Genomic DNA, 17,402 nt, shown 5'->3' on the forward strand with positions numbered 1-17,402 from the left:
GAAGAATTCACTTTGTGGAAATGAGAACTGACACTCTCGAACAGTGGGACAAACTTTGACGGTAACTGGTGCATTGATTAGATATGGGGTTCTCAACCTTTTGCAACTTAAGGCCCACTTCTGACTGTTAAAACAGTTCCGAGGACCACCTTCCCAGATAAATGAAAGAGAGAGAAAAAAGTAATTTAAATTTTTAATTGGAAGTTTTTGATCCATATAATTTAGATATAACATTTAGATATAAAAATAAATAACTAGCTGTAATCACACTTTTTAATTTAATTTGTATTAATACATTTGGCGATACCACTGCCTCCATGGCCCACTACACGGTGCTCTGAGGCCCACCAGTGGGTCACGGCCCAGTGGTTGAGAATAGCTGGATTAGATCATCATCATCATCATCATCATCATCATCATCATCATTAGCATCATGCAACTGTCTGCAACAAAGCTAGGTACAGGTTTGCATAGAGCCTCTAGGGGCGCTGTTGTATTAGTTTTTAGACGATGGTTTGGGTGGTTTGGGTCCAATATAGTGGAAGCTTGTGGGCTTTTACTGTAAACTAGGGCTGCCATGACCCACATAAAACAGATTTATCTCAGGTTTAAACAATAGGTTAATCATTAATCTGTTGCAACTTCATTTTAAACCCATGTTTGTTTTTGCAAAGGTATGTTTTGTTGTTTGTTGTTAGCCATTTAGCAACAAGTGTATATGATGGGGCTCCTACAATACAAAAAATAATTATTTTGTACATGTATGCATTCAAGTTCTTGTATTTATTCATACATGAGCATGTATATGTGTACCTGTGTTTCATCTTATGCACAAAAGAAGTCATAGGCCGTTTTAATTTCGAACAAAAGTTTATTCAAATCAAAAGGAAGAACTAGACAAAAGGTTAAATCATTCAGAACATATATTCATAGAATATCTATACATCGTCATGATCAACAAAACTAAAGACGAAAAAAGAAAAATTAACTAAACAGAACATACAAATGGAGAATGAAGAAAATTCAAACGAGTGATATTGCACTTTGTTTCTAAAACGTTTCAGATCCCACCTCCCGGTTCATTCATTTTCTGAACATTTCAGCTCCTGAATTTACACAAAGTCAGGACTTTAGCTTAGCTTTGACACTGGACTACTTCTGAGGCCCAAGCAAATGGACTATGGAATTGGCCAACCTGAAACAATTTTGTAAGCTTATTCATTCTAGTTTAGCTTGATGCAGGTTCCTTAGATAAAGTGGTTCTCAGTGGGGGAAGGGTGCTGATCAACAGCTGCCATCCCCCAGGCCTGAGAGTGATCAGAGAGGCCAACGGGACTAACTCAATGTTGTTTGACTAGGAAGCAAACTATATCAATGCCCAAAAGTACATGGAAAAAAAATCAACCCTCATTAGCTTAGGAATAAAAACAACACACGATCAAAGAGGCCTGTCCAGGAATCGCCAAACACTCGCGCTTACAAAGGACTTTTTTTTTTCATCTTCCCTTTTTGTCCCTTTGAATAAACATGGAAAGGTCTCAAACATACAGACAAATAAAAGAGAGGAGAACAAGGATAAGGTTGCAATTAATGTAGACGCTGAAAAATGAAGAATCATGATCAGGTCTTTTCTGTGTCAAGGCCACTAAGATAAGATCACTTTAATCATCTGCATTTCGTCGATTACTGTCAGAAGCCGTATATTTAGTTGCCAGCTGGATCTCGATAAGAGCGTGCGCACACACAAAAAACACACATACAAACTTATGTCAGCTACGTTTAAAATGTAAACTTCGGAAAAAAAAATCACTAATCTTAAAAAGATTAAATAATGCATTCGTGTCCTACACAACGCTGCTTTGACTAAAAATGATCTTTAGTAATAACATGGTTACTACCAAATGTTTCCCCCCCAGACCTTCACCATTGAATGCTATTTCTTTTTCTTATTTTCTTATCAAAAAAGTGCTACTTATCGATTTCCCCCCCTTGACTTTGCTAAACCTCTGTTCCAGATGGTCTATGGTGTTGAATGAGTTTGAAAACCAATGTATTACTCATGTCAACCTAACACTACTTGTTCTGGCCAGTCAGAACAGAGGTTTAACAACGTCCCCCAGCTATAGTCGTGTGCTGGGTTTGCTCCTTTATAGCAGAAGCAGAGTCAGATCATCTCCACTCATTTTCTTTCCATTTTCTTTTTTTTATTTCTATAGCATTCTGGCTTCACTGGTCTGGTCAATCTAACGGTTGGTTGGATGAATTGGGGCAAATGCAGCAGGACAAGAAGGGAATGTGATTCATCTCAGAAAGCTGCCTTGCTTCTCTGTGTATGTCTATTCTCTCTTGTTTTGGTAGTTTACTCATTTAAAAAAAAAACTATTTTTAAACAGTGCAATTTAAAAGAAAACTGAAACATGCCCCCCCAAAAAACTGTTTGGCAAGTGAGAAGACCACCTGAGACAGTGCTTTTTTTTTAGGCAGTAATGTAAGTCTGAGTTGTCCTGAGATTAAGAGTAGAGGGGCTGCAGGCACTTGGGGGGAGGGGGAGGGGGTGAGGGGGGGCCCTCAACAATGTACCACCCCTCCTGTCACTCATAAACACACACACGTTTCACTCTTCAACTACAATTTGAGTGGCAAATGCAGGTCTGCAACCCTCCTAGTCCAAATCCAGAGCAACATAAAAAAAAAGTTGGCTGAAAGGCATTCTATGTTTGGAGCTAAATACAAAAAAAACGGACACAGAAAAGCGGAACTAAACGCAAGAGGAGGGAAGCCACACTTGGATCCGAGCTGAGGAGGCAACGTCTTATAGAGCTTCCAGGTGGAGATAGTGTGCTGCAGTTGTAAAAGTCCAGTCTGGTTATTTAAAGTCATCGAGGGAAATGTCATAAGGAGAAAAAGAAACACCTTAAAACGGCTTAAACAAATTCAGTGCATTGTTCTTGTCCTTTTCAGTCTGTTGTCCCCCCAAATCAAATCCTGTTCTTTGCGTTGCTCAAAGTTGTGCGAATAAAAGGAGTCTAAGGAGTTAAGCCTGCAGTCTCATATTGTTAGTCCAGCACTGTACAAGGCTGAAACCTTAGTCCAGCGCAGTACAAGGCTGAAACCTTAGTTCAGCGGAGTACAAGGCTGAAACCAATCTATTAGTGATTTTTTTTTTCAATTCTCATCAAATGGAGCCACACAACTCAACTAAAGAATAACATGTGCAAAACAAAATCCCAAATGAGGCAGGAGGAGGCTATTCTTAGCTCCGTTGTTGACTGCTGCTGCGGACCACTTTCATTCATACAGACTATATGGTGGTTAGAAGAACGTTGTTGTTGTTGTCGTTATGTTTCTCTCTTCATCCTGTTTTCTTTACTTGATTCTGCTCAAGTCTGGACATGATTAGTCTTGCCCTTTGCGTGAAGAGCCATGTCCTTATGTGCCATGTCCTTATGTGCCATGGGTACAGAAGAATCAAGGGATAAAGAAGAGGTTGGAAGGCCGAGCCCTGGTGACTCTTCATTGTCATGGTCAATACAGTCACCAGGGCCATCTCCACTGCTGGGGCTTTTCTTACAGACTGAATGTGTTCATCTGCACCCCTGCCCCCCCATCCCCAGCAGGCTGACACAGGAAGGAAGTGATACCCCAAACTAGTGACTTCCTGTTTCTCTCACCGAGGGGGAAGTAGAAGGAATTTTGTCCAACCAAACGCATCGTGGTTATTTGTCCAAGTCTTTGTTTGTTGGTTGGTTAGTGACTTGGTTTGTTTGTTTTCTCTCGACGTCGACAGCGTAGTGCGAACGCTGTTGCCGGAGAAAAATAAACAAAGCTGAGCCTTGCAGCGGGTTCTTCGAAGTTCCCCGGGTTCGTCGGGGGAATGTCGGGATGACCCTCAGCGTGATGGACAGGCGTCCAGCCTGCGCTCCTCTGTGCGGCTGGCATGATCTGGGTTGGGATCAATCTGGAGGAGAGAGAGGATAAGAAGGTGGCTTTAGCTATGGGAACACATCACGGATTTCATTTCATATCCAATAGAAAGATTAAGACTTTTCAATTGACTCCAACTTTGCCAATTATTTTGATAAATACCCCAAACCCCGTTTGAATGCAAATAACAGCACTATGATAGTGCTACATACTCATACGGATATGCTTTGACATGACTCCATGTATTTGGTGCGTACCTCAGAGTACAGAGGAGGTGGCTGGAAGCGGAACTCGTGGATGTAGGCGAAGAGGGGTCCGTCCAGCTCCTCGCGGGACGGAGGGGCATCCAGGCTGCTCTGCCTCTGCTCCTCAGTCACGATTTCTGCATAGCTTGGAGGAGCTGAGGAGGGAGAGCATGAGCACGCTTGGTGAGCATTCTCCAGATTAACTCCGATATGAAATCGCATATTGAATCACAGTCATGAGATGATCTGATGCCTTGTTGTTGTGAACCTACCTTCAGGCCTCTCAGGCAGAGCCATGCCCAGCCAGCTCATGCTGCACTGGCTGCTGACGCTGGAGGTGCGCGAGCCAAAAGGGTGGAGGGGGATGGTGCCGATGACCAGGGGCAGGTTAAGGGACAGGTTTATGGCCCCGGGGATATCCACGTACACCTGTGCACACACACATGAGGAAACCACAGGACGTTAAGAGTATGCAAGTTATTCTGTGGCAGCCGAAAATAGTCAGCAAGTTGACTCAATATGCTGTAGCGGACTTGATACACCGCTCTGGAGTTGAGGTTTTAGCATGGGATGAAACACCTTCCATCACCAACACCCTCTCTCCACAAGTGGGTCATCAAAGTGTTTTAGACTTCTAGGACTCATGGCCTTGCTAGCCATGGCATGTGCAACAGTTCTGCAATATAGGCACATGAAATCTCTAGTTTCTGCAAGGTAGAGAGAGGCCTAGCCTGATGACTGTCAGTCTGAAACTAGCAGTTCACAACGTAAAGAGGTCCTTAGCACCTTCAAGGCAGGTGTTGCCACAGATATTCTGGGCTAATGCTCTTAGCAGCGTAGGGAGCTAGCTAACCCCTGGGACAATCCCAGGCAAGGTTGGCTGAGTCATGTACTGAGTCCCCCGGGTCATGTACCAGGAGAGATATGAAGGAAAAATGGATTGTGTAATGATAATGACAGCGAGTAATGGTGACACTAGTAGGGACCAGAGTCAAATGCAGAGGATGAATTTCCACATGGGGATAAATAAAGGATAACTTAAAGAGGGAACTAGCAAACTGGCTGCTGTTTTAGTCCTGAAGGTGGAAACATCAAGGTGCATAGCGATTTTGCTTAGCTGTGCCAATGAGCTCTAGACAAAAAGAGAAAGGCAAAGAGAATGGGAACATGTAGGCCTAGGATTCTGTCATAGTCAAGGATACAAGATTAACGAGAGAAAGAGAGGGCACTCAAAGACCACATGAAACCAAGTGGCGCGAGGGTCGGTGACGTATCAGACTGAAAACAGATATTGCCTGAGATGAAAGAGGGTTGAGAGGCGGGCCATATAGCATGTCGATGATTTGATTTGACAGTTCTGGCAACTGGAGTTGGCGTTGGCCAATCCTGGCGTGTTCCGCCCCCAAATCGAGCGTGTTCTGGCGTAGCGCGAGTGGGATCCGGGGAGCACCGGGCAGCCAGCTGCTTCCGTGCGGACCGGTGCGGACACGCCGAGGCAAGAGTGCTGCCTGCCGGCTTGGAGCGTCGACTAGCCGCGGTAAATACAATATTGTACGTTTTTAACATTTATGGGCTAGAGATTCTGCCCAGGTTACAGGCACTAGGTGGCCATATTGCCTGCAGAATTTTCTCCTCAAAATGAAGATTGATTGACAGCTGCCATGTCATGATATGATTAGTTGAAATGGGGTAGAAATTTGATAGTTCTTCGTCACGTCACCATACTGTGTAGATTACAGTTATGAGTGAAATCCTGAAAAATTAACTTTTGATGTGAAAAACGAAATATGTTATTAAATAGGTGCACTGAATACCCAGGTATGTGAACTAAAATTTAAACAAGCCATTTTTGGGTTCAGCTCGTCTTTAAATAGACTGAAGTGCTACGCCATTCTACTCACCATGAGGGAGTATTCCACTCGGATGATGTTGCAGTCCAGGATGGAGGGGGAGACGGGTGGGATCTTCAGCATCTTTCCGCTCCAGGTCTCCGTCTTGCCCGAGGACAGGGACTCTCCCCGCAGGTTGGCCACCAGCTGCTTGACCTCCTTCATCTTCCCTTTGGCATAGAAGGTCTGGGTCTGGTAGATGGCTGCCTTTGGCACCACCATGCGGGAAGAGCAGTTCTCGATCTCGGCAAAGATCTGGATTGACTCTCCTACAGGGGTGGAGGGGGCAGAAGAGGTTATTTGGAGTTACTCTACTGCCATTTAAACGTTTCTGTTAATAATCAGAGATCTTAATTAGCAATCAATGCCGTTATGTGTAGAGTGTGATAGCTCCATTGACTGGTTAACTGATGACTGGTGGTATAAGGTTTATTATCAGCTCCATTACAAATCAATGACTTATCATTAAATAGACTTCATTCTCACCTGGGGTATATCCCTTCCGTTCAATTTTGGCACTTAAGGAAATAGGACCTGAGGTGCAGAACCAACAGCAGAGCGTCTTGTCTTTCGTGCCTGCCTGTGGCGACTGAGGGGGGAAACAAAAAAGACATGTTAGCTCACGGAGAGTTTCCCTCGCCATTTCAGCTCTGCTGTCAGAAACCAGTAAGAGCCCTGCAGGGTTGATAAACTAGTTGCTTTTTCCATTGAAAACACACTAAGGATAAAGACATCATTTTGACCTCTTGTGCAAAACAAAATAACTGTCACGCGATATTACATTTATGCATTTAATCTTTAAACTGTCATTCACCAATGGCAGATTAAACTAACCGCACAGATTACAACGGCTAATTTTTTCCAAAGTTGCCCCATAATTAGAAAAGTGCTGCCTAGACTTGAGTCATATTAGCCGCGAGCTACAGACTCTCACTCTGTGGATGACTGAGCCAACAGGAAGACTTATGAAAGCGGGGGGAGCTCACCAGCAATAATGGAGTGTTGATGTCAATGTGCTCGAAGACTGTGAATTCCTTCTTGGTTTTCATGGGTAGCAGCCATGGCCTGTGGAGTTCTGCCTTGACCCAATAACGCACACTGCCATGCTTCCCTTCAAAAGAGGTAGCCAGAGGTCTGCAGGAAAGAACACGTCCAAGGAAAGAAAGGGGAAAGGGAACAAAAACAGGTCATACTTCGGTGTCACTAGAGGGAGCACATATCGCTAATATTGCCGTTTGCAAATATTGACATCACAAATATATCCATGCCCCTATGCTATCTCAGACAGGCTACCGCTGAATAAATGATCCAGAGGCCTAATAACACTGCTCTCTGGCTTCATCACTCAAACGTTGTTTTTAAGACACTCACGTCTGTGGAAGCTCCAGGCTGAATGCATACTCGTGTCTTCCTGAATGGATAGTGGTGAGTCCTTCCTCTGAGTTGTCATCGTCTGAAAGACAAGGAGGACAATATTCCAAGCACGTGTATACCATACCTGGGTAAAATACTCTACCAAGGCATCTGAAAGTCGGATCAAAAACACAGGGCGGGGGGGACAAGAGAGAATAGATGGATTTTACTATTTGTCTGTAGAAAGTAAGTGTACTGAGAAACATGCATCAGACCAGTAGCCTATAAGATCACACCATATCAGAGTGATCCTAAAACAAAAGCCCATGCAAAACTGTCTTGCACTGAACAAAAACACACACAACCTTTTGCTGTAGCAAGATAGGAATAAAAAAAGAATTCATCATAGAGACAGGGGACGTATTTTGGAATAGGAAGAACACTAGGGAATCCACAAGCTATGGCTGTTCTTTTTTTCTTTCTTTTTTTCGAGGGGAGGGGGCATTTACGCATCGTGAAATTGGCCATGAAATGTTGGGTATGAAAAATTTATGTAATTTTATTTTATAACATCATAACAGCATTTTGAAAAGCCTGGGTCGACAGCCTGCTTCTGCCAGCTCAGCAGTCCCTCCCCCTAGCCGCCTGTGGTAAACAAGTGCAGAGCTGTCAGTCAAGCAGCAGACTGGAGCAGGAGGAGACCGGCCTAAACCGGTGTGGAGCCGGTCTCCTCTCATTACGCATTCACTGTGCGCCACCTCACTACTGCCAGCTCCATCCCATCCAACCGCTTTCAATGCATCGTCTTACAAAGGCTGGATGAACATTTACATTATTTTCTTTACGCTAATATTTTTATTTTATTTTATTTTTAGGACTGTGGCGAAAGTTATTTTTGACTGGGAAGAATGATGTGATTAAATTTGTCAAGGCTCTTTCTGCAATCGAAGATGTTTCCCCCCCCCTCTAGTCTACATGTAGGCTGCATTAGCAAAGGTTTAACAGAGATGCATTACAATATATCTCACATTAATAATTATCCTTTTCACAGTATTTCAAAAGTTAAAATCCCCTGACAGTTGGATAGAATGACAGCTGGCTCAGCTGCTACGACCAGACTATTTGCCTATTCGTCGAATCGGACTAGAACTGACATGGATGGACCTCTACAGTAACATTGGTATATTATGGATAAACTGAACGTCATCTGTTATCACAGCACCAGGGGGAGAATGTTGCCTTTTCCAACGCAGCTTTGCTGCAGCCTGGGGACCTTTCTCAGTGCAAAGTTGCAGCTCCCTACGTTATAAATTGTCCCCCCACCCCCTTGCAGAACAGCACATAGGCCTACAATGTGCATATATAATCAGTGGAAATAAATGCAATAGAAACAGAGGGGGGAGGATTGCACCTCTCCTGTCCTATACATTTTCATTGAGAACATTTCGAAACTGTATGTGTCCCTAAATACCAATCATATGCATTCAACGTATACTGCTCGTGTTTCTGCGTTTTTCCCCTAGAAAAAGTTGCAGATGTTTCTGTCACTCGCTGCAAGATCATGATGTCATTGGTTACACATGAGCACCTCAGCCAATGAACGCGGGGAAAGGACTGGTGCTTTGCCTTAGCCCCACCCTCCTTCGGTCCAGTTTTCTGAACAGGATTGAACCGCTTTGAACAATGGGTGGAAACTTAAGAAAAGCTACAAAGATACACCCTATGCGCATCCTTCTACGATGAAAATCTAACACAAACCTCCAAGATATCATCGCAAACTATTTATTTAGCGCACCCAGTCTCGAAAATGACTATAATTGGCGTTTTTCCGTGAAAATACAGAAAGTGTAGATGTGTACCCTATGGCTGTCATTCATTCAAATCAGCCACCTTGACACAAACAAGCGAGGATGGAGCTTCAAACGACCACTGTCACAAACCACAAACAACTATCACCAAAAATACGAGGTTAATATTAAAAGCTGTCCAATATTCTTAATTTTGTCTGTTATTTATTTCACAGCTACAGGCTGACAGCACAGCATCTTCCAGCCAACCTGATCATCAGCCAGCACAAAGACTGAGCATCTTCTCACAGCCAAAGCAATTTCTCTAAAACTTCTACTGAGATAATTATCAGCGTCTCTTACCTCTCTCGTGCCCAATCAAGATGTCTTTGTGATTTAGATATTCCACTTCTTCTGTGTAGTTCTGCGTGTAGGCAGTGTTGGATCCAGCATTTCTCGATTCAGTCCAACGAACTTTTGCAAATCCTTTGGCGTGGATTTTGAGAGATTTCACGCGGATTTCTCCCGTGACTTCGATGACAACCCTCCCTGAGACGGAGTCCCCGCTCGAGAAGACGGGGACATTGCTGTCATTGAGACAGTCGTAGCTCACTGTGAAGCTCTTTACCTTTCCTAGCACCATGGTGGAAAGGAGTAGGTTACAGAGAGCTAGAAATTAAAATAAAAAATTATGTGAAAAAATAATCTCATAAGAAAATGCAGTATTCAGACACTGATCGGTATCTCTGCCCTGCAAAAAGCAGTAGGCACGATCAGTGGTTTCTGTGCGAGCAGTTCATTGAGATGTGTGAAGGCTGAATAACAGCAATGGATGCTGTTATCGTCCGCCTCTCTGCGCGTTGGTCTCCGGTCAAAGACAAGGAAACTCCTGTAGCCAGCTCACTTTAAGCGACGGGCTGGCTGAAAAACAACCTACGGAGCATGCGCATGGCTTCACTGCCCCCTCCTTCCGCCTTCTGGAACAAGGAGGGGGAAGTGTGGCACTGAGCCAGATGACAAGTTTGGTCAAACAGCTGATACACTGCAAAAAATGTTCATCGTAACCATTGACCAATTAACCATTTTATCTCTAGTATGTGTTCCTTTGTACAGGCAAGAAAATGGCTCAATGGACGGGGTGAGATGGGTTTTTATCTCCACTTTAAACATTTAGAATGTAATTTGGATTTAAGATAATTTTTTAAGATAGCTGATTTGCATTGGGTGGAATTATCCCACCCAGTTTAAGAAAAATAAGACCTGAATCCATCAACAACACTAAAATGCTTAGCCTGACACCACCAGGTTCCCAGGCTACTAAATTCCCATAGGCTACCACCGTTTTCAGCTGAAAAAAGTGGTTTAGGGCTTTAGTTACTCTGTAAAGCATTATTTTTCAACTGACTTAGGTCTGTAGGTTTTAGCATTCTGGTCTCAAACACAAATGGCTCACTACAGATACTATTCATGTAGACCTGCATTGTTGCTTGATGCAGGATAGGCCATGCATGCAGAATTTCTGGACTCTATGCACAAATGTGAAGAGATTAGACGTTGGGTAGACTTAAAGAAAAGCCTCCCATACAAACCTGCCACACATGGCCTTCCTATCAAGATTACAATGATCCAACATGCTCCACACAGACAAGGGACTGGGGGTTGGGGCTTCATTGTGTTGAACTCAGTTTTCAGCAAAACAACTCTGTGGCTCAAAACGCCACCTCGTGGATGCAAAGGGTTTAAAACCAATCATCACCTGTTGAACAGTGCACACTAGCATTCACCTGACAATTATTGATAATAAGCTATTATATATATATATATACTGTATATATATACATATACATATACATACATACATACATACATACATACATACATACATACATACATACATACATACATACATACATACATACATACATACATACAATAAAATGTGACTCCTTTTATATGTTTTTAAACAGCAGTTGGCCCATAAGAAAAGGTTGTGCAATAGGCTAATGTGATTTGGGAGTTTGTGTGGAGCAAGGCCTTATTTCTAGGCCTATGTTGCAAGATCTTCCAACAGGCCAACATCAACGCCACTGGATAACTTTAGCTAATTATGTTAAAAGAAGAACACATTCACTTTTACTTCCTAGGCATGTTTGAAAGACTGTTTATTTTAGCCGCTGAGCTTAGTTTATTAGATTATGATATTGATGATATACTCCATGATTCTTTGTTGGGTAAACTCATACTGTATGTCAAGGCTAGCCCTGTGGTAGTGTGTGTGTGTGTGTGTGGGGGGGTCGTCCCCAGCAAAAAAAATCCAGCCATAACTTAGCACAACAAAATAATGTATGACTATTTGTTCATGGGTTTCATACAAAAGTGCAGCAAAACAGAAATAACCAAGCAAGCACTGATATGGAACCCACAAGGCAAATGGGGGAGAGGGAGACCCAGAAATACCTGAAGAAGGAGCACAGAGCTTAGAGCACAGAGAGAGAAGAATGGACTGATGTGGCAACAGCTGGAGAAGATGGCATAAGACAGACAAGGGTGGCAACTGTTCATCAATGGCCTACCTACCGGTATGTTCCGCAAGGAATACAAAGGCCTAATCAAATCTTCACACATTTGGTAATAAAACATCTAAAAGTGTGATGGCCCTCACTCATCCAGCCCTGTCTTGCAGGAGCCTGATTTTGGGGTAATTATAGGCTGATCCCTCCTCACCGATCAGCCTAATGACCCCATGCAACACCAGCTCCTGCCAGACAGGGGCCAGGATGGGGGACCCTGTGACAAAATCTTATCAAATGGTGGCCCATGGTCTAATTTATGTCAGTAGGGGTCCTTGATGTGAAAAAGTTTGAGAAGCACTGGCCTAAAATAGTTTAGTTTCTCACATGTTTTGGCCAGATGCATAAAGGATGGTTTTAAACAAGGTTAGTGCTGCCATCTACAGTCTACACTGAGTCATTACATCAAGAGAAAGTAAACTTAAAATTTAAATTTAAATCATTTTCATAAACATAAACTAATTAGCCCAGTTAAATTTCTTATTTTGCTGGAAAATAAAGTATCCTCTTGTTTTTGAGGTAGGATTATGTTAATTTGCAGTCTTGACTTTTTGCCTGTGGAAATAGTCACTTACTGAAATATACAAACTCTTATTTTGAAAGTGGAACCCGGAAGTTTATATCAGATCCGTCTCACTCCAAGTAACAGAGAAGTAACAGGCTGGTGAATGTCAACAACAAATCTCTAGCTTCTTTTACAACAACAACAACCCGAGAGAAGAACAACAACAAATCACCATATTTATTGTGAATCGTTGTCATGTATTTAATGTTTGCTTTGATTCTACTGTTTCAAATCTTTGGTGAAAGCATTTGCCAAAATCGTACCAGACCCAACATTGTCATGGTGATGTCTGATGCATTTGTAAGTAGGCTACCACTTACAGAAGTTTGAACAGAAGTTACAACATAGCTTTAATCCTATAAATAAGAAGTTGCTACTATAAAATACTATTTACTGTACTAGGCGGCAGGAGCAGTATATATGTCGATATCAAATACTTATTGTTGACATTTTGTCTTTGCTTGACTAGCCAATGGCTTAAAGTTTAGCTTTTAATATCACTTTTCTCTTTTGTGGAGGATGGGCGATTGACCTTTGACCCTGGCAGTAGAGTTGTGCAGCTACCATACATAAACTACCTCCGAGAACTAGGTGCCACCTTCCTCAACGCCTACACCAACTCACCCATCTGCTGCCCCTCAAGAGCAGGTAAGAGACTGTACCACGCTGCCCATAGTCTCTCAAGCCAGTCTCACTTTTCCACAATCTTCCAATGCTCCAGAGACATGGAGCATTTATCAATTTCGGGAGCCAACACATCTGAGACTAAGCTGCCCACTAACAGACAGGGGTTTCCCCTCTAAATTAAATGTATAGGTGCCACCCTCACCTGGGTCTAAATTAGCATTTGTTTGTATTTTTTATTATTAGGGTTAGGGTTGTGACTCGTGTTTCCCCCATAAATGTGTTGATCTGAAGAATGATCTGACGTTTGTGTTCTATTTTTTTTATTACTTGCTTTAATATATAGTATCAGCAGCGCACATGTATGCTATCCTGCACTTCACTCCTCTGTGGCCATTTTACAAATAATGGACTTATTCTGTTTAAAATCTTTGTTCTTAGCAATGTGGAGCGGCCAGTTTGTTCACCTGACTCAGTCGTGGAACAACTACAAGTGCCTGGATGCTAATGCCACAACATGGATGGACTTGCTAGAGGAGAATGGGTATCATACCCACAGGCTGGGCAAGCTGGACTACACCTCAGCGAGTCACTCTGTCAGGTAAAGGCAGACATGTCAGGGATCTGGACAAGAGACAAGAGCCTGCATGCTCAAAAGTGGTCTCTTACAAGAAAACCCTACCTTTTTTTAGCACTTCATTTCATTGCTAATTTGCAATAATATAACTGTATTATGGTGCACCTAATTTCCAGAACAATGTGTCATATTCACATCTTCTACTACTTTTGGATGCCTGCCCTCATGTGGCTCTTTCCAATTCCCATTTTGATTGAAAGGTTTGCATGTATGTAGTGGGCATTCATGTTGGTGGTGTCTGCAACACTTGCAGTAATCGAGTGGAGGCCTGGACACGAGATGTTCAGTTCCTCCTGCGCCAAGAGGGCCGGCCTGTGACACAGCTGGTTGGGAACGTGTCTAAAGTAAGGATCATGGAGAAAGACTGGGAAACCACAGACAAGGCCACCCAGTGGATCCACCACGTAGCTGCACCTCTGCACCAGCCCTTCGCACTCTACCTGGGCCTCAACTTGCCTCATACCTATAGAACTGACTCCCTGGGGCCCACTGCAGGAGGATCCACTTTCCGCACCTCCCCATACTGGCTCAAGAAGGCATGCTCTTTGTTTGTTTGTTTGTTTGTTTGTTTGTTCTCTCTCTCTCTCTCTCTCTCTCTCTCTCTCTCTCTCTCTCTCTCTCTCTCTCTCTCTCTCTCTCTCTCTCTCTATCCCCATAAGTCTTACATTGTGTTTCTTTGGGCATATCAATTTAAAATCCCAATCACTTATTTTATTTTACATACACAGGTAAATTCAGATCTCATCTCGGTTCCTAAATGGCTGCCCACGTCTGCCATGCACCCTGTTGACTACTACTCCACCTTCACCAAGAACTGCAGTGGGAACTTCACTGAGGATGAGGTCAAAAGCATAAGGGCCTTCTACTATGCCATGTGTGCTGAAGCAGATGCCATGCTGGGTTAGTTGACAATGGCTACATGAGATGGCACCGGATTTTGGTCAGCACTGAATTCCATTATTGTCATCACTGCTTTATCCTGCTGCTATTAAATAATGTCAATTTGATCATTTATGATTGAAGAAATCCAGTAACTCTGTGCACATACAAAATGTCAAATGTAAAAAGCTACATCAAAATCCATATAGGAGCTTCTCCACCCTATCTCTCCCCACCCAAATTCCTCTTCATCACTGCATTTCTCTCTCTCCGTCTCTCTTTTGTTTTCTTTCTAGGCCAGGTCATCTCAGCTCTGAGAGAGACCGGTCTGCTCAACAACACTGTTGTGATCTTCACGGCTGACCATGGAGACCTGGCCATGGAGCACAGACAGTTCTACAAGATGTCCATGTTTGAGGGCAGTTCTCATGTCCCCCTGCTCATCATGGGCCCTGGGCTGATGTCTGGCCTGCAGGTCAACCAGCCTGTGTCCCTGGTTGATCTCTATCCCACTGTACTGGGTAAGGAAGGACAAAAACAAGGCACTTGTGGATAAAACAGGGGGGAAATATGATTTAAATTGGGATTAAAGTGTTTGTTGGGACATTTCCATTGAAGTATGTTTTTCTCTCTGATGTTAACTTGTAACTGATGTTGTAGTTGTCATAGACTGTGTTGCATAGTTGATTGCTCTATTGCTGACAAAAATGTGTTATTGTAAGTCGCTTTGGATAAAAGCGTCTGCCAAATGACGTAATCTAATGTAATGTAACTTTGCAGAGATGGCAGGCATCTCGGCAGCAGGTGATCTCAGCGGCCACTCGCTCCTTCCCCTTGTGTCCAAGGCCAGTGTTTGTCCCCGGAAGCTGCATCCAGACTGGGCTCTGAGTGAATATCACGGCTGTAACGCCAATGCCTCGACATACATGCTGAGAACGGCCCGGTGGAAGTACATCGCCTATGCGGATGGCTTGAGTATCCCTCCACAGCTTTTTGGTGAGTTCAGTGACTTTAGACACTTATAAACTAGAAAGGCTCAAACTAGAATGTGATAAGAACCAACTATACACATAAAAAAAAAACTATTCATCTTTCTTAAACTCTCAAATATAGCAGTTCCAATCTGTAAAAGTTGCCATTTTGGCGTTAAAACTTAAACTTCCACAATCTACTAAATTGTTCGCTGTTAGGCTATCATTCTCTAAGAGGAGTCACTTTTATCAAGCTTACTTAGTTTCTTCAAATGGTGGACATCTAATTTTTTTATTAAATGCATGAACAGAGAAGCCCCAAACACAATGTAGTGTGAAATGCATTAATAAAACCTTGACCTTTCTCTACTTTCTCTCTCATTTGCAGACTTAACACTGGACAAGGAAGAACTTCACAATGTGGTGCGCAAACTCCCAGATGTCTGGGCGCATCTGGACAAGCTACTGCGTAGCATTGTAGACTATCCACACGTCTCGAAGACCGTCCATCTCTACAACAAACAGCAATTTAGTGCCTGGCGCCAGGGTCTGGGGAGCAATTACAGCCAGGTCATTGCTAACCTTAGGTGGCATGTGGACTGGCAGAAAGATGTATCAGCCAATGAGAGAGCTGTCGATGAGTGGCTCAACGGATCATTGTGATATTTATACTGCTGTTATAATGTTGGACAATGTAATTTGATCAGCTTGCTTTTAAACGTCCATGACTCACACTTGGACTTTTATCTCACATCTGTACTCTCAATGAGTATGTTGTGTGTGTGTGTGTGTGTGTGTGTGTGTGTGTGTGTGTGTGTGTGTGTGTGTGTGTGTGTGTGTGTGTGTGTGTGTGTGTGTGTGTGTGTGAGTGTGTGTGAGAGAGAGAGAGAGAGAGTACTCACTCACTGACTGAGTGAGTGTGAGAGACTGGAATTAGACTGGACCTAAGCATCTCCCTGCTGTACAGCTAAGGGAACCCTAAGCCGTAAGTGATATTTTACGATGCTGTCGGTTTTGTTCTCAAAGATAATGATGCAACAAGGTTAACTTGTGAAGACAAGGTATGATCATGGGCAGGACCCCTTCATTTTATTGTATTATTTTGAACATGCATGTCTGTCATTGGAAGTATTTTGTTTAGTGATTACTTTTTTCCTTTTTATATTGTTATTGTCATTGTTGGCGTTGCTGGTGTTGTTGAGAATGTTTATTTTCTATGCCTCAAATGTAGCTGTTGTATTAATGAAGGGATATGGGGTTTATAAAGAAAATTCTGGACATTGTTTCTGTCTTTTTGTACTGCTCTTCTGCTCTCCCCCAATAATAATGTTAAAAAAAGAAGCATGGGACCTCAAATGCATCATTGAGTGCTCAAATCAGCGTTGCCAGGTGTACGATAATTATCGTATTTGTACGATAATTCCGCCTTCTGTACGATGTACGATCGATAATGCCAAAATTCCCAGAAAGTACGATAATTTGATCATTTTGTGACAGTTGTAATCAATATACTAATATGGATCCTATGTTTGTTTATACACGTCTTCTCACAACGTCTTTGCAGTCAATCAATCATGCATTCCCCTAGGACAGGGGTTCCCAAACTTTTCCGTCCAAGTACCACTACATACCAAACCAAATTTCCCAGGGACCACTTCCACTGCATATACAAACCCCCCCCCCCCCTAAAATAAAATTAGCTGATGTAATCATGCAATAGCAGCAGAAAGGCTAAATGCCAATATAAGGCTATACTAGCTGGTTCAAAACGGACACACACGGACACACACACACACACGCACACACCTGCCAACATTAGGCTGTGAAAAAGAGGTCCCCTTCATCAGTGATGTCACTTTAGCAATTGTGATGTCATCAGTGATGGCACTTTAGCAATTGTGATGTCATCAGTGATGTCACTCGAGCAATTGTGATGTCATCAGTGATTCCATTTGAGC

The 17,402-nt window shown here is 43.0% G+C and overlaps 2 protein-coding genes across 2 annotated transcripts; one reads left to right on the forward strand and one right to left on the reverse strand.

Annotated features, from left to right (window-relative positions):
- Nucleotides 1-858: 858 nt before the first annotated feature.
- On the reverse strand, nucleotides 859-10,039 carry arrdc3a (arrestin domain containing 3a). Its single transcript, XM_083644334.1, has 8 exons — nucleotides 9,562-10,039; nucleotides 7,430-7,511; nucleotides 7,045-7,192; nucleotides 6,545-6,647; nucleotides 6,071-6,327; nucleotides 4,442-4,598; nucleotides 4,182-4,324; nucleotides 859-3,958 (listed from the first exon to the last, which is right to left on the reverse strand). The coding sequence occupies exons 1-8, from the start codon at nucleotides 9,839-9,841 to the stop codon at nucleotides 3,890-3,892; spliced, it is 1,239 nt and encodes a 412-aa protein (XP_083500460.1). The 5' UTR covers nucleotides 9,842-10,039; the 3' UTR covers nucleotides 859-3,889.
- Nucleotides 10,040-12,508: 2,469 nt separating this feature from the next.
- On the forward strand, nucleotides 12,509-16,670 carry arsk (arylsulfatase family, member K). The gene is made up of 8 exons (XM_083644339.1): nucleotides 12,509-12,633; nucleotides 12,852-12,981; nucleotides 13,399-13,558; nucleotides 13,848-14,130; nucleotides 14,323-14,494; nucleotides 14,770-14,994; nucleotides 15,254-15,469; nucleotides 15,833-16,670. Exons 1-8 carry the CDS (start codon nucleotides 12,529-12,531, stop codon nucleotides 16,105-16,107), a joined length of 1,566 nt encoding a protein of 521 aa, XP_083500465.1. The 5' UTR covers nucleotides 12,509-12,528; the 3' UTR covers nucleotides 16,108-16,670.
- Nucleotides 16,671-17,402: the final 732 nt, after the last annotated feature.

The sequence above is a fragment of the Poromitra crassiceps genome, assembly GCF_964638095.1.
Source record: "Poromitra crassiceps genome assembly, chromosome: 10".
Classification (NCBI taxonomy): domain Eukaryota; kingdom Metazoa; phylum Chordata; class Actinopteri; order Beryciformes; family Melamphaidae; genus Poromitra; species Poromitra crassiceps.

Bases quoted from the DNA above. Each gene is read 5' to 3' on its own strand.
- arsk (XM_083644339.1), top strand. From the start codon at position 12,529: ATGTATTTAATGTTTGCTTTGATTCTACTGTTTCAAATCTTTGGTGAA. The intron at 13,559-13,847 runs GTAAAGGCAGAC...CAACACTTGCAG, and splicing joins TCAGCGAGTCACTCTGTCAG to TAATCGAGTGGAGGCCTGGA. The intron at 14,495-14,769 runs GTTAGTTGACAA...TTTTCTTTCTAG, and splicing joins TGAAGCAGATGCCATGCTGG to GCCAGGTCATCTCAGCTCTG.
- arrdc3a (XM_083644334.1), bottom strand. From the start codon at position 9,841: ATGGTGCTAGGAAAGGTAAAGAGCTTCACAGTGAGCTACGACTGTCTC. The intron at 6,648-7,044 runs GTGAGCTCCCCC...TTCCCCCCTCAG, and splicing joins TCAACACTCCATTATTGCTG to TCGCCACAGGCAGGCACGAA. The intron at 4,599-6,070 runs GTGAGTAGAATG...GTGTGTGCACAG, and splicing joins GAGTGGAATACTCCCTCATG to GTGTACGTGGATATCCCCGG.